This window comes from Aquila chrysaetos, chromosome 10 (assembly GCF_900496995.4).
Source record: "Aquila chrysaetos chrysaetos chromosome 10, bAquChr1.4, whole genome shotgun sequence".
Taxonomy (NCBI): Eukaryota; Metazoa; Chordata; class Aves; order Accipitriformes; family Accipitridae; genus Aquila; species Aquila chrysaetos.
The window spans coordinates 43,079,509-43,095,844 of NC_044013.1; the positions used below are offsets into that span (position 1 = coordinate 43,079,509).

The 16,336-nt window shown below is 57.5% G+C and overlaps 1 protein-coding gene across 6 annotated transcripts in view; it reads left to right on the forward strand.

Annotated features, from left to right (window-relative positions):
- Nucleotides 1–3,087: 3,087 nt before the first annotated feature.
- RAP1GAP2 (RAP1 GTPase activating protein 2) overlaps nucleotides 3,088–16,336 on the forward strand; it is an 82,532-nt gene continuing 69,283 nt past the window's right edge. For 3 of the 6 annotated variants that reach the window (XM_030029350.2, XM_030029353.2, XM_030029352.2), the window contains exons 1-2: nucleotides 3,088–3,304; nucleotides 5,697–5,813. In XM_030029350.2, the coding sequence (XP_029885210.1) occupies nucleotides 3,255–3,304; nucleotides 5,697–5,813 (167 nt within the window). In that variant the 5' untranslated portion in view covers nucleotides 3,088–3,254. Of the gene's footprint in view, nucleotides 3,305–5,696; nucleotides 5,814–9,317; nucleotides 9,391–16,336 lie in introns of those variants that run through there. The other 3 variants (XM_030029351.2, XM_030029358.2, XM_030029359.2) reach the window with 3 other exon arrangements.

Consider the following 16,336-nt stretch of genomic DNA (forward strand, 5'->3'; position numbering starts at 1 on the left):
ATCCAGCTGGAACGCCGCCTGAAAGAGGGTACCGACGGCACCCACTCGCCGTGACCCCGTGGGTGCAGGCCGGCGCTGAAGCGGCAGGGTCGCGGCGGGGCTCGGGGGGCCAGCGGCTGCGGAGGGACGCACCTGAGCGCCTCGGCCCCAGGTTTTGCTGCAGAGACGTGGCTCTTCCCCTTGGAAACCTCCCTGGAGAGAGGCCGGTGTGGAGGTTGCGGAGACTGCAGAGACTGCGGCTGGCTGTTGCAGGCAGCAGCAGCAGCAGCTCTGCCGTGCGGGGCTGGGCGCGGGCAGCTGCCCGCTGCCTGCAGCTCCGTACCGACGCTGACCTCTAGCGGCAGCGGTGCGGGCAGCGGTGCGGGCAGCGGTGCGGGCAGGGGCAGCGGCAGCTCGCACGGCCTCCGGCGCCGGGCAGAGCGGGCAGGCTCCGGCCGGCAGCCGGGGCCGGGCACGGAGCCCCGGGGCCGGGGCTGGAGCGCGGGGTGGGCCGGCAGCCGCTGGGACCGCCGGTGACACCGTTTGATCCCATCCTGAGGGCTTGAAAAGGCGGTGCTCATCCCGCACTCGCAGCCAGTGGAAAGAAAGAGGGAGCCGGGCAGCGCTTCAGGCTGCTCCCGGCCGGGCATCCCTCTTTCTCCCGGCTGCCGGAGGAGCTGAGGGCCGGGAGGCTCTGCCCGCAGGTCCGCCTGGTTTAAACGCCTTGCGTTAGGTGAGACCAGCTCACATCAGAGGTGACCGGTACCAGGATAAAGCAGCCACTTCCCAAAGGGAGCGGGCACTGAAGTTAAACCTGCCTCCTGCGCCCTTCTAGACTATGTGGAGTGCCTTTAGACCACCGCTTCCCCCGCCCCCCCCTCCCCACCCCGAGTTATTTATTAGGGGAATTTTTGCATTTAATTTAAAAATGAGTTTAACTTTGCCTCAAAAGTTATTTTTCAACCTAATTGAAATGTAATGTGTGTGTGTCTTCTAATTGCTCTGAAGAACCTAATAAGAAGCTCCTTAAAGCGATGGAGGGCTAAAAGCTAGAGGGTTTTGATAAATTTAACATTAGCTTAACAGTTCCACGGCGATTTGAAAGTATCAGACTTGTGACGATATTTGCTTGAGCTAAGTAATGCAATTTGTCCTTCTTCAGAGAGCCTTTGCTCTGCGCAGCTGACTGTGGGGAGGGCTGCAGCATTCCCAGTGATACTGGGGGAAGGAGGCAGGGGAGCGTGGTCCTATGACTCCTGGCTAAATGGAGTAAAAGCTTTGGGAAATGATGGGCCAAATCTGTCAGCCCGGCTCTGGCATGCTGGCCCCGGAGGGATGCCCGGCTGGGATCAGCACGGTGCTGGCAGCGTGAAGGGGCACATGAAAGATGACAGATGCATTAGCATGTATGTGCTATGTGAACACTCCAATTTTTAAAATTTCTTATTATTTTAGAACTTTTTTTTTTTTAAAAATAAAAGTTGTTTCTATTCTTTAGATCTCACAGGCCTGCAAAAACATATGTGTGCTGAAACAGGGGTGGGTCAGTTCCCAGGCGCCAGGGGCAGAAGGGAGAGCTTCAGCCTCTCCTGTGCCCACTCCTCTGGCCCCACATCCCCACAGGGTCCCATCGCTGCTTCCCACCCATGACCTCCCACAGCGGGTGCAAGCACTGGAGACTCATCCGTCAGGACTGAGACTCTCTCTGTGCTTACAAGTGTGAAATTCAGCACGGCTCTCAGGCTCTGCAGAGCAGGGATCAGGTTTTTTTATCTGCCCTTGGCTCCAAATCTGATCGTGAGCAACGTCAATCCAGGCAGAGCTGGTGCCTGACGGCTGCAGGCAGCTGATAACAGGGCCTCGCTGATGGGTGAGCTCGCTTGCTGCCCGGCTCATTAAAACATGATGTATCAACAATTTCCTGGTCATAATTTCAGCCAAAGTATCCAGCTGAGGACCAAGCTACCAGCCCCCTGTGGCACAGTGGGCTGCCAGCTGCCAAACCGGTGCATGGACACAGCCTCGCTGGGCGGTTGTTTCTTTCCAGCGTTCAGCCCATAACTTGTAAGAGGCGACAGCTCCTCCAGAGGGTAGGTCACTGCCCAGGTTTTGGGAGACCCCCAGCTGAATTCCCTTTATGTGATCCTGAGCAAGGTACAGCCTCTCCAGCCAAGGTGGCAAAGCACCCCTCTGCATCCTAGCAAGGGGCAGCTGTGATGGAGGCATTAATGCCTTTCAGATGTGTTTGGGCCCTACGAGAGTGGGGCTCTAGAATTACCAATAACAGGTATTTACTTGAGTAATTAATGTCATTTGATTTAAATGAAGCTGTTGCATTATGGGAGCAACATCTGGGTTTGCCGAGTTGTGAAATTGGGTTCTTAAAGATCAGAAAAGTCAGGATTTAGGGCCAGAACATTGCTTTAGAGAAATAGCTTTTAGTGTGATTTGAAGCTCCTTGAAGTAACGTCTAGATGCGCTCCCAGTTTGTTTCCTGAGCAATATGGGCCAGCTGTTACTGAAGCTGCCCTGCAGCTCCCAGGGACCTCGAAGGGAAGCCCCGGCTCAGGCAGATGGCAGGTTTTAGCTTTGAATCTATGGGAGAATAATTTTCACTTGGCGTTCCTGGACCTCACGCAGGTGAGTTCTGCTGCTGGGTTGGTTGGTTGTTTTCAAGGGTGAGCAAGGACCGATGATAGAACTGGGGTTCAAGGGGTGGGCTCCAGCCCCCCCAGCCTGTGCTGGTGTGGCCCGGATGGTGTGACCGTGGGGGGGCTCAGCCTGGGCCGGGGGGGGGGGAGCCCGTTTCTGTGTTTATTGCCACTGGTGACTGTTCCCGAGGGACTTTGCGATACACGGCTCAGACTTGCTCTGACTGTTTGGGGGGTGCACGGCGTGCATCTCTCAGGCGGGGCTCTGGTGGGATCCAGCGCCAGCTCTGCGGGGCCGGTAGCGCTTATGTGCAAACCCAGGCGGCTCGTCCCGGGGGGGAGCGGGCATTGCATAAGGCTTTACATAACGGGGCACGGTGAGGTGACCCCCCCCCCCCCCCCCCCCCTGCCCGGGGCGGGTCCCGTCCCCGTCCCCCCCCCCCGGTGCCGGAGGAGGCGGGGGCTCGCAGGAGCCGGCGCAGCCGCCCCAGCCCCCGCGGGGGACGGTGCCCGGGCTCCGGCGCTGCCCGGGCCGGCTCGCAGCGGGGGTGTGCTGGCGGGGATCCCCCCCCCCCCCATCCCGCCTTCCCCCGCCCGCCCTGCGGCAGCGCTCCCGGCCCCGGCATGGCCTCGGGCAAGGCGGCGGGGGAGCGGCGCTGGGAGCTGGTCCGCTGGTGAGTGGGGGGGGCACAGCGGATGGGCCGGGGGGGGGTCCCGGCAGATACCCTGGGGGCTCCCGGGAGGCTCGGGGAGGGGGGACCCAGGCGGGCGACCTTTGGGGGGGTTAAATTTGCAAGGGGGTCTTGGCTCTGGGGGGGGGGTTGCTCCTAGTCCGGGGGGAGTCCTGGCTGCTGAGCCAGGTGAATAGGGGAATCCCGGCCCGGGAGGGCTCCGGTGTATTGGGGGGGGGGGGCACGGACGCTTAGCCCCGGCACCCTGGGGCCCTCCGGGGCACTCCAAGGGTCGCAGCGTGGTTGCGGGTGTGGGACTGTGGTGGGTCCCTGCGGGGCGGCTGCTCCAGTCGGGGGGGGGGGGGGGAACGGTCACGTACCCGGGCAGGGAGAGGGCGGTTCGGGGCTGCAGCTGCTGCGAGGGGGATCTCTGGCATTTGGGGTCCGGTAGAGGTAGAAGGGTCGGATCCCAAAGCGAGATCCTGCTTCTGGGAACTGCCCCCGCCCCGCACGGGAGAAGTGGGGGGAACACCAGCGTCCTGGTCCTGGGTGTGCCTGGGTCTTGTACCTGCCAGCGGGAAGTCTCTGGGACACGTAGGGGATGCTTTGGGGACATCGTGGGTGTGGAGGGATGCTGAGGCTGCTCTGGGCTTTGGTGTGTGGGGACCCGCTTCTTCCTGCTGGGGACAGGGCGATTGCGGTGACCGGAGCAGCTGGGACGGGCTGACATTGGAAACAAGCTTTCTCTGTATTTTTTTATTTTTAATTGTGCATGTAGTTTGTGACGTCCAAAGCTTGTGACTTTTGAGCAGGGTGCTGTAGCAATGCCAGGCTGTGACTGGGGTGACTCCCGTTACGGCGTGGTGCTGCTGATGTAAGAGCTGGGAGCGGGCCCAGGGCTCATCCCGCATCCCAACACCGGCCGGGTGGGGAGCAGGGCTAGGCTGGATGCTGGGGCTCCCAGGTCTGGGTGGGAACCCTGCAATCCTGGGTGATCAGCCAGAGTGGAGATTGTCAGAGGACTACTCTCAGCTTGTGAAGCTTTTTTCTTTTCTTTTTTTTTTTTTTTTTTTTTTTTTCCCTCCTCCTCGGCAGCCTAGGGCACTTTTATTTCTTCAGGCATAGACCCAAACTGTTACAATGACTACTTGGCCTGGCTGTTCTGCCATCCCCACTGCCTCACCCCCCCTTCCTTCCCAAAAGACATTCTGGCTTGCCTGCTGTTACTTTGTGCAATGTTATCATATGCAAGAGCTGCAGGGGAGCATTGGGACTGCAACGTGCTTGGTTGCTTATACCAAGAAAATTAGCGGCTCAGTCACTAAAATTAGCGGCAGGGATACTCAAGGAGCCTTTTGGGTTTCCTTTTGCTGAGAGCGGGAGGTCCTGACTCCTGCGTTGTCACTGCCCCCCGGCTCTAGCAGGACCCCACAGCGCTGGGCTGGGTGAGTTCGGGCAGGCAGCAGAGCCCAGCAGCAGGGAACAGCTCCAGCCATGGCCCTGCTCATCAGAGCTGCAGGGAGCCCGTGGTACATTGGCCCCATCCAGGCAGCATGGCTGGATCCCTGTGGTTAATGGTGGGAACGCACCACCCGGAGCATCCGCACGCAGAGGAGAGGAGTGCAAACTCGCCCCAGCCCTGGCTGGGGTTTCATGGGTGCCGCAGCTGTGTCTGCGTGCATGTGTCTCCAACCAGTACTACAGGGGCTTTAAATAATTAATCACTTGCTGATGAAATTTCATGTTCAGAGGAGGGTGTGTGAAGCGCAGCTGGTTGTTGGGATGGAGGCAGGCAGCGGAATTGTGTTCTAAAAGATAGCAACAACTGCGGTTACCGACATCTTGCTCATGTAACAGAGAACCCGTACTTCTCTAATCAAAATAATTGCCATTGATTCATCACTTGAATATTACTTACTAAGCCTCAACATCTGGCCTGACCTTTGAAATAAGGTTAGAAAGGCATTAGCCTGGTCTTGGAGCCAGTGATAACGCTGGGGACAGGGCTGGTGGGGAGCAGCCGGGCGGGAGCTGTTGGAGGCAGACTGTGCCCCAGGGTGATGGGGACCGCTGCTCTGGTGGCAAGGAGCAAGGGTGGCTGGGGGGGCCACCGTCCCCTCCCCTGGGGGTTGCCCTTGAAGGGATGCCCCGTCACAGCCGTGGCCGTGTGCTCGTGAGAGCGTCCATTGGTGGGAAGGACAGGGACGGCACAGGGATGCAGACAGACGGGGCTGTAATGTCATTTTGCTGTTTCCACTGAGGAACACGTCAGTGGTGGTGTTGGACTTGCAGCTCCGAGCAGCGCGACTGAGCCAGTCGCTCTCCGTGTCCTGCAGCTCCCTCGCCACAATCCTGTGCTAATAAATATTTCAGTCTTTCTTGCTGTTATTTTTAGGTACGTGCGAGAAGGCCGGTTTCGGATTGAGGAGAGGACGCTGACGGCTTTCCAGTGGCTGTACTCGCCCCACCAGCACCGCATCGTCAGCCGGGCGGACCTGGGCTCGCCCAGCAGGTAAGGGGGGGCCAGCGAGTGCAGGGCTGGGGGCCGTGGGGAGCACTGGCATGTTCCCTGCCAGTGCTGCCGGCAGCCTAGTCTGTCATGAGCCCTCATAGTTTTGACATGGGTCTCCTGAGCCTCAGCCTGTCTCTGGAGCTCTGTGAATACCCGAGCATCTTGGGTTTCACTTTAAAGTAAGGTTCCAGATGCAGGGGTTGCAGCTGGGAGCTGCAAGCATCGCGTAAGCACCCCTCTGGTTTAAAGCAGTGGAAAGGACAAATTACTGACTGCTTCCCCAAACTTTTATTTTTAAAACCCCCATGCTTCTGGTCAAGCACACAATCTTTTGAGGACCTGCTTCATGCATGTAGCTCACTTGAGATTTACTTAAAAAATAAATTGGGAGCCAGGGGCTGTGTATCTCCCAACCGTAAGTGGTCTCTTGAAAATATTTGTTCTGATACCCCGATTTCATTAGCTGCTTAAACTCTCCCCTTCACAGCTCGTTGAGAACATGTCTTGGAGCCACATCCTGGGCATGTGCCATGACTCTCCCTGCTGATGCATATGCATTGCTGTCGGTTCAGATCCCAGTGTTTGGTGATAAAACGCCATTAACATAAAAGCCTTGCAGGCCTCAAGACACATATAGCGCAGTGTCTGTTTTCCTGCCTGTTAAGAGCACTGAAACACCCCGAGTCCCTGTGTGGCTATGCGGCTAAAAGCTTTTCCCTCTTCATTTCAGCAGTAGTTTTGCTCTGAGAGCCCTTAAAGCCCTGAAGTATTTATCTCCCCAGAATCGCATGTACCAGAATAACAGCGGGAGGGAGGGGGTGCCTGAAATGCACAGCTCGCTGTGGGGAGCAGGGGCTGGAAGGGCTGTGGGTGCTCTTGGAGGTCCCCGCAGGGTGGGGGGTCTCTGGGGGTGGATGGTGCTGCAGAGCCCCTGGGCTGGGTGGGGAGCGCCCTGCCCCGCTCGTGGGGAGCACGAGGGGAGGTGAGATCCATGCTGGGAAGAGATTTCTAGGAGCAGGAGGGAGGTGCCCCCCGCTTTCCTTGGTGGGAGCCACAGTGTGCACGTGTGCCGCAGCCGGCTGCTTCCTGAGACGGCGATTCCTCCACCTGCTGCTGGGGAGGCCTTCCAAAAAGTGAAATTACCATGCTGGTTATTGATTTTAACTGACTTTTGCAAATCACTGTCAGAGGCTGTGTTAATCTCACCCCTGATGCACATATATCATGCAGCATGTGGAACTTAAATGCATGCAGTGTCATTTATAATTAATGTTAAGTTCCATTGGGGTTAACTCCACTGGATTAATTTGATTTCCCAGTGGGCTGGGAAGTTACCTGGAGAAGTCTGGTAGAGTGTGTGGGACATCAGTGGCCAGTTATGAATGGTGCCTGCATCGCTCTTAAGCGGATAAAATCTTTACTCAGATTGCAGCTGGGACTGTTGCCTAGAGCAGCCCAAGTGCGAACTCCAGCTCAGCAAGTCGCGGGTTTGCCTAACTCTGACTCTACAAGCAGACAGGAGAGCAGCCCGCGTGGGCAGTGCCTGCAGCCAGGGAGCAGGGCTGCTGGCCCCGCTCGGGGCACAAAGCTGTCGTGGCCTGTGCCATGCCGTTTGCTTCAGGAGCTGCTCCGTGGGACAGGGGTGAGGAGGAAGCCCCAGCTGGGGATGTGTTATCATCTTTAAGCCCCTCGTTTGGTACTGGCAGTGGCAAGGTGTCCTGCAGCCTCCCGGCCCTGGCGTGTCCCTGCTGGCAAGCAAGGGACAGGGCACGGAGAGCGGGCAGCCGTGCCCACCTCCCAGTGCTGACGCTTGTCTCAGCCATGGCACAAGCTGACGCTTGTCTCAGTTGCTGCAGAGGCTTTGGCTAGGGGACATTTTAGTGCCTCAGGTGGCATGCTGACACTGAGATGCTCTGTGGCATTTCAGTCTGTCACGTTATTTATGTGTCACGTTAATCAGATCACTGTCTCTCTTTTGCACTTACCGCTTCTTCTTTGTGTAATGGTAGTGACACAGCTGAGCAAGAGGATGGCTGATCTGCTGGAGGGGTTAATGTAACAGGTGTATTTTATTATGTTTATTATTTGTACACATTAATGTGCTCATTGGTCCCACTTGAGCAGCACTTTGTAGGAGGACAAGAACATGGGTCCCATTTCCTATGGCTCTTCCCGCAGCCGGGTTGGTTTTGCCCTGGTCCCACACACACAGTGTTGTGTTTGGAAGCAGCAGGCACGCTGCTGCTGGCAGAGCTGCTTTTCCTGGGATGGGCCTCTCCTTCAGCACGGGAAGGCTTTTGGTAGCTGGGCCCAGCTGCCTGCTGCCAGGGAACAGTGCCGTGTCTGTGGCTGTTTGGTTTGCAACACAGAGCGGACCTGGGTGTGAGAGACCGTGATGGATTTAGAGTTGGGTGGCTGTCGGTCACCTAGTGCGAGCGCTGGCCTGGTCGACCCGTGTGTGCTGCTGGCACGCTCTGGCAGGGACCGGGCAGCGCAGAGGCAGGAGGCCGGGGAGCAGCGTGGGGTGCAGCGGGCTGCCCGGCTCAGCCCTGGGCGCCTTCGGTAGCTGAAGTCACCTACGTCGATGCTGAGTGATGTTAAACGGGTTTCAGGGCTGCCAAAAAAGGGAGTTGCGTTGGTTTCACTGAATCTCTTCAGGAACCAGTGGGACCAAAGTGATGCAGCTTGTGACGACTGGGCTGAGCTCTGCGGTGCAGGCTCATTCTTTGGGCTCTGCTGGGTGACAGCAATGTGGGGCTGGGGTAGAAGCCCTGTGAGCTAGGAAGGATGGGCCCGTTGGTGGGAATGGGAATCTTGCCTTTCCTTTCAGTGGGTCCAGAGTTTGGTTCTGCAAGCTCTTCTTCTGCCTGGTCCAGCCTGTGTCTGTCTTTAATTCAGCTGTAATAGATGAAGGGGCTCACATGCAAGACTAAAGCCTGCTTTCAAAGCTGAATCCAAAGGGGTTTGCACCATTTTCTAATTGTTTGTTCACAAAACAGCCCTTTCACTCCAAAAAGCCCCAGGCAAGTTTAATGGGCAGGATCTTCAGCTTTCGCTGGCAGGTGCTGCTCCAGTGATGCTACCGAACTCCCCTGGGTGAATAACCCTTGCCCAGGAGCCCACCGCGCCTGGAACCCCGTATTCTTTCCTATCTCCCCCGCACCCCCCCCCCCCCCCCCCCGGGGGACCCAGTCCCAGTTTCCAGCTTGCTGACACGCTTTGCCTGAGCAGCTCTCCTTCCTCTCCCTCTACACGGGTGAAGCGTAGGGGTGTCTGCGGGCAGGGCTGGGGGAGGCGGCTCTGCCCCGGCAGCCCCCCCCCAGCCCCCGGCTCGGTGCTGGCGGCAGCAGGGCTGCCAGCGCAGACCCCCCCCCCCCTTCCCTTCCAAGCCGCCGGGGGGGGGGGCCCGCGGGTGCGCAGCGCCGGGCGCGCATTCCGCGGAGCCCGGGGGTGCGGTAGCTGCGGCTGCGGGGCTGGGAGACCGCGCTGCTCCGCGCCCCCCCCTCACACCCCCCCTCCCCGCGCCGGGGCTTGCAGCGGCCACGGCTTTTGCAGAGAGAAGAGCGAGGAAATCAAGGTAAGATGCTGCCGAGTGTCGCTAACCCCCAGCTGCGGTCGCAGTCTGCAGATAGCGGTGTCTCAGTAGCGTGCGGGGACTGGAATATACATGGGCAGAGTAAGCCTTTACCGGAAAAGATTTTAGTCTGTATTTGTCCTTGTTTTCACCCTGGATGGGCTCGTCTGAATGCGAACGTGAGGCAGAGCCGGGAGATCTATTGTTGAAACGCTTGACAGTTCTCGGCTTCTCCGTTCGCGTTTAAATACGCGGTGACTACTTCGGGCGTGTAGGCTTTGTGCGTCGGGGGCTGGGGGACAGGGAGGGTGGGATCCGTGTGCCCGCCGTGCCGATGGCCAACGCTCGTGTTAAATAGGGAAAATTCAGAGGAGGCAACTTCAGGAGGTCTTCTCGGTGCTCTGCTCCGATGTCTTTGGGGGTGCGCGGCGTAGGCGCTCGCTCCGAGCAGGGCTGCCAGGGCTTGCGGTCCTGCCTTTGCAGGGCACCTCTTTGCTGAGGAGCCCCGTTTTTTTTTTTTTTTTCTTTTTTTTTGGGCTTTGACAGAAACAGGGCACAGAAAGAGGTTGTTCCGAGTGCCCTGTTTGCAGGGGTGACCCTCCTTCCCCCTGTCTTTGAGCGAGATTGCAGCTTATCTCCACCTGAGAAGCAGTGTAATGTCTGCTCGCAAGGCAGAGCAGAGAGCATCTCTGCGGGCAGAGCTCCCGTGTAACCCGGTGTGCGAGCTCCGCGGAGCTGGTAAGGGCTGCGTGAGCATGGAGCCTGCATCCCTGGCGTATGCAGGACGTGAGATGGATCCTGCTAGGTACTGCCTTGTTTCCTTATCTTCTGCGCACTCCAGGCTCCTCTGTTTTATTTAAGGCTGCTTGTTGGTTTAGTAGCACAAGGGACATAATATCTGTCCACACGGCAAGATTTATTGAGGGTTGGAAACATGCCAAGGAGTCTAAATTCAGATTCAACAAGAAGCGTGATTCCAGCCAGCAGGCTCGCTCTCTGTACACACCAGCTTTAACAGATATTTTGTTCTCCCCCTGCTGCTGCTTCCTCCCAAAGGGCAGCTCACGATAACCATAGCAGCAAAACTGCCTTTTTGCTTTGCTTATGTTTGTTTTATCATCCTTCCTTCCTCTTCAGCCCTAAGCGTATCCGTATGGTAACAGGGTCCTGGGGGCTGCTCGGAGAGTCCCTCTGCTGCTGTTGCCTGTCGTGTACCTGAAGTCAGATGCTCTGGTTGTCCTTAGCAGCTGCTGTGGAAACAGGAACAGGACTTCAACAGCAACAGTAGGAAGAGACATGTTTTCCAGGAGCTAAAAACAGCTCATTCTCCCCAGACCTCTTTCCAACTTCGTGGGGGTAGATGAATCCCTGCTTAGAGTTAACATCTGCCTTCAAGTTGGATGCCAAACCAGAAAGAGCTGTTTCTTGATTTTGATTTGAATCTAGCCCAGCTCTTTCAAAAACCACCCAAACCGGTGGAAAAATACAGGTGATATTGGCAAGATGTAGCAGGGTTTTGAAAAGCTTGAGTCGAAATCCTGCATGTCTTGTTTGCAATGTTTAGATGGAACCATGTACAAGTTTGGCCTTGAATCTGAGCCCTGACTGCTGCCTAAATCTAATCCTGTGCCAGCACATCTTGGCTTCAGGCAGTCGCTGCTTAACCATATGCTGTTGGAGGGCTGGGGAGCAGGGCAGCGTGTGGGCTGTGAGGAGAAGCCCCTGTGAGAGGAGGGTGCGAGGGCATGTGCTGGTTCACCGAGCCCAGCTCCCTGCTGCTGCAGGCATCATCTCGTGTAATGTCTTCATAAACATACTGACCATCAGTTAGGGTTTGTTGTTTTTTTTTTTTCCCCCCCCTTCTGTTATTAGGAAACTCTTCCAGAGACTGTTTGTATTAAAGATTAGAAATCTCCTAATTTCCAGCCAAAGCATGTTCAGGTCTATCTCATACCCATGCTTTCTTCCCACCCCCATGTTTTGCCAGCCCTGGTTTTTAGTTTAAACAGTTGTTTTTTCTGTCTCGCCACAATTTCTTCATAGGCTGCAGTTGCATCCCTTCCCCATGTTTGTGGTGTGATCTGGGCCAAATGCTCTCTTTCCTGGCTGCGTGCCAGCACCAGCCTGCCAGCAGGAACAGGGTTTTGTCGGTTTTTGCCCTAACGCATCTTCCCTCCACCGGCCCGTGCAGTTCCCTGGGCGAACAGGCGACGAGCTCCTGCTCCTCTGAGCAGCGGTAGCCTGGGACCAGGGGACCGCAGTGTGGGATGCACAGTGGATGTGCAGGTAGCCATGGTGACGGTGCCCAGGGACCTGGTGCTGGGCATGGCCAGCTGCCTTGCCTGCCTGCTCGCCTGCCTGCCCATCTGCCTGCAGCAGGGTTGCCCCTGGGCACGGGAGGGGGCACGCTGGGGGCAGCGGTGCCTGCCCTGCCTGGGGTTGGGCTGTCTCTGGAGCATCCTCAGCAAGGCAAGGCACGCCACGTGTGTGTCACAGCAGGCACAGAGAAACCTTTGTGCCTGGTGCTCGGAGGAGGCACGGTGTTGTGTGGACACGGGTGTCTGCCGCTCCTCTGAAGTATCCTCTCTCAGGCTCAACTTGCACGGGAAGGGATGTGGTTGGAAGAGGTAGGGAAGAGACACAGAAAATCTTCCCAAAGAGGGAGCCTCTCTAGGGAATTTCATCCCCTCACTAACAAGACATAGCGCTAAAATGGGTGGACCTGAGAAAACAAGCAACTCTGTATGTTAAATTCATAGTGGGCTGAAAGAACTTAATGAGCCTGGAAGTCTGTGCGATGACTTTCTGTGCATAGCGTTGTGATCAGACAAGATCTGTGTCCCTCTGCAGTAAAGAGCTGGGTCGTGTGATGCTGGGAGAAACTAGTTGCTAACGTGTGTCAGGCTGGGTACCCGGAGAGCATATGCGTGTCCAAAATGTGAATGCTGGGGACGTTCTCGGTGCTGCAGGGTGCTCAGCAAACCCAATTACCCCCAGGAGGCCTGAAGGCAGCAGCCGGGGACCCGGAGGATCGTGTCCAACTCTCCCGACCCCATGCACAGCGTGAGCTTCAGAGGGATGGGGAGTCGCCTGCTCTGCATGGCAGGAGAGCGGGGTTTGCTCCTGAACATACAGCCTGGACTGGGCTTTTCTCGCCTCCCCTCTGCACTGCCTGGAACCAATGAGATCAATACTGCAAAGAAAAGACAAGTTAGCATTGATGGACTTCAGACCCAGAAACAGTTAAATGCATTGATTCCTGCTGATGTTACCGTCCTGAACCAACCCAGGCTTTGCAGAGTTTGGCCTTGTTTTCCTCCATAGTGGTCCCGCAGAAGTGTTTGCATTCCTGCTGCCCTGCCAGGCTGAGCACAGCCCTTGCTGGCTCGTCCCAGAGCCCTGCTCCCACCCGTCGCCAACGTTCGCTGGGATGTGTGTGATGGGGGGCTCGAGGACAGCCCTTTCTGTGGTCCCCAACTTGGCTGATCAGAGTTTGCCTGTTCCTGCTGGTCATTGAGCTGCCTCGTTTAAGGAATGGATCCGGCCTCCCTGGTGCCTGGCTGCAGGCACTGTGTGATTTGGAGATCATTTTACGGTGAGCAGCGGTGCTACCCCGTTCCTGCTGCCCAAAGGTGTTTGGGTGTCCTAGTATGCGTGGTGTGGGGATGCCTCCAGAGCCGTGTGGGGAGGAACCGCTCCTCTCCCCTGCAACAGCCGGTGGGTTTACCCTGCCGGGGTGGTGGGTTCCCCAGCTCCGAAGTGTGTGGGATGGGAGCCCCCCCCCCGTGCTGGGCTCAGTCCGTTGCTGCAGCCAGTGGGTTCCTCCACCTCTCTTGGTGACCTTGGAGCGGATCTGGCACAGCCTGGGGCTGTCTGTGCCTGCCCTGGGGGCTCGGTAAGGTGAAAGGCTGCAGTGCTGGCCATGCCATTGCCAGTGCCTTCGTCTCATGCCAGCTCCTCCCTTTCACGGTGTGCAAAGAGCCGGCCGGAGAGTGCGGGAGAGCTGCTTGAGGGGGCGGAGAGGAGATGGGGGTGCTCTGGGCTGGATGTGGCCCCGTGCAGCTGAGTCATCCGACCTTTCTGTCTCTCCGACATCCCCCATGCAGCTCGGGGCAGCAGTGCAAGAGCTCATTAGAAACCTGAAAGCTGCAGCTGAGCCAGGGGCTCTGGCCCTGGGGGCTGCGGGGGGCATGGGCGCCTGGCCACCACTTGGGGTAGGGGGTGCTCAGCCAGTGCCTGTTGCTGTTGATTTCCTGGGGTCCCCTCCTCTGTGCTGTGGTCCCCAAGGTGTAGCCGGGTGCCCACCAGGCCACTGGGAATGCTCGTGGTGCAGTGCCTGGCTGTGGGGTCTGGGCTGGGTACACGTACCCCTGTCACCGCTGCCTGAGAAGTGAGATGTCACGGGTTGAGTGGTGGCTGCCGCCAAGATCTGGTTTTTAGCCGTTTTCGTAGAACTGAGCAGGAGGGACCAGATTGCTTTGGACGTAGGGATGAGTCCATGAGCTGTTAGCGGTGGCAAATGGCCTCAAGAACGTGGAAGGGGCTGGAGCATGGTCTGCAGCGTGGGCTGGGCGTAACCTTGGTCTCTGGAAGGAAGAGACTCTCGGGCCTTATCCAGCACTGAATCTGCCCCAACACATACATGCTGTGGGTGGAAAATGAGCTCCCCGGAGCCCTGACCCCAGCGTTCGCCCTCACCGTTGCCGTGTTTCTGATGTCCCTGGGTGGGCTCTGGACCCTGGCAGGGGCAGGAGCCGGCCCGCCTCTCCCAGCTCCCCGCTGTCCCTTGCCCCCACCTCACTCTCCACCAGCTCACAGCTGATGCTGAGCAGAGCATGCGGGACGGGGTGAGCACAGCAGCGGGGCTTTCCGTGCGCTGGGCTCCGTGGTGTCTAACCCAGCCTCCCCCCAGCATCCCCAGAGCGGGGACCACAGCCACGGGTGCTGGGGCTCCCATGGAAACCCTGGTGCTTGCATGAACCAGAGCTGTTGGCTGCAGGGTCGCTGCTGCTGCTGGCTCCTTCCAGGGGACGAGGTGGATGTGTACTTGCAGTGGATGTGTACTTGCACTGGGGGCTCGCTGGGCCGCAGCGCATCGCCTCTCCTGTGCCGCTGGTGCATGGGCCAGCGAACCTTGTCATCAGCCTGATAAAACCTTGGCGCCCAGGACGGAGGCACAGTCTGCCTGTCTCCCCAGGCACTTTCAGCACACTTTTTCTTCCTGTTTTCTGTTCCTCAGGCTAGGAGCATCTGGAGCAGGACTGCCTTTCTTAAGGAGGCTGCTAATAATTTACATGCTGAACTTTCTTTTTCTGGCCAGCTGAGCATTTTGCTGGGCATTAGCTCTTCGTTTCTGCGTGGGTGTGTTTGCAATTTTTGCTCTATTCTGCAGGCTGATCCTCCCAGTTAAACCTCAGATGTATCGAGCCCTCCCTAATGAGTTTAAGCAGCAGGCAGTAGATAAGCAGGCTGTGCGGCTCAGCAACCCAGGCTGCGGTCTGTCCCTAAAGAGCAAAGCGGCAGTTCGGGCCGTTGGAAGGAGGCAGTCATGGAGTCGCCTGCAATGAGCAGCCCTGAGACTGACGGAGGTACAGTACGGTCTCTGGAAGCTCTCCTCGGCTTTACTGTCCTTTGGCTGAAGCTCACCTCTTGGGTGACAAACAGCGTTCCCCCTCCTCGGTGCAGTGGCTGGGGCTGAGGGAGCACGGCAGGAGCAGCTTAGTGCTGCGGACCTGTTGGCTGTTGAGCACTAAATAGCCACCTTTGAGTGGTGGCTCACTCAATAATAGCAAGCTGGGTTTTGTGGGAAGCTGCTGTTTAAGGCAGTGAGTTCCTCACTTCATTTCACTTCAGCAGCACCATAAAGGGGAGAAAATACTGTTAAAAATATTCCATGCACTGAGTCAGAATTAATTCGGACACTGTTTTCCTTTGCTTTGTACGTCGAGGCTGATGATATGCACAGTGTGTTCTTCCTGCCAGGACAAAATCTAATATTTCTGGGTGCCCACAACCTTCCTTAGAATCATAATAGAAAGATGAATACCCTCAGTGCGCCGCATGCAATATTAAAGCACTAATGATGCAATCAGTCTCTCTTAGCCCCAGTAACAAAGGAAAGAATTACGCTGCCCTTCCTGGCCATAATTGTGCTCGGTGGTGTGGGCTCTGACTGCCAAGGAGATGGCTGGGTACCCGTGCTGGCCCCCTCCTCTGCCCGTGCCTGCTGCTCGTCCCTCGGCAGGGGTAGCACCATCCGTGCCGCGGGCTCGCGCGGGCAGAGGGTCAGTCCCACGCTGCCGCCCGCGCCGAAGCCCCTCACGAGCGGTTCACCTTTCTACACCTACCCAAATCGCACGGACCTTTAAACTCCCCGGTTTTGGCGGTCTCGCTGGCAGCCGCAGATGCGATGTCAGGGGTGGTTCGGGCCCCACGGTCCCCCATTAGGTGATGAGAGAGCTGAGTCGGGGCCGTGCAGAATTAGCCTGTGCTTCCTTTCATAAACAGAATCGCAGCCCAGCAGTTTGTGCTCATTAAGCTCTAGTGTCAGGCGGTTGTCAGCACGCTGCTGTCGGCGCAGCCTCGCGCTCCCTCCCCTTTCTCGCTCTTTTGTTGTGCCTGGTTGGGGGGTGCGATGGAGCCAGGCAAAACGGGGGCACTTCTCCCCCATGCTGGTCCCCCCACGAGCTGCTCCGGGTGCTCCAGGCCCAGGGTTGTGTTCCAGGGAGTTGCAAGTGCCTGGTGCTGAAGGGGAGTTTGGTTTATTAATCAGCTGTTAACAATGGGGCTCGCTGCCCCAGCTGTGTGGCACCCCCTCCCCAGTGTTACTGGTGGGGCTGGGGCTGCTCACCGGAGTCGGGAATGCAGCCAGGGTGGGTCAGGGCAATGGGCTCCTGGTTCTGGCAGAGGCCTCTGGGAAATGCTAATTTTGTCTGGTGCAGATGGTACC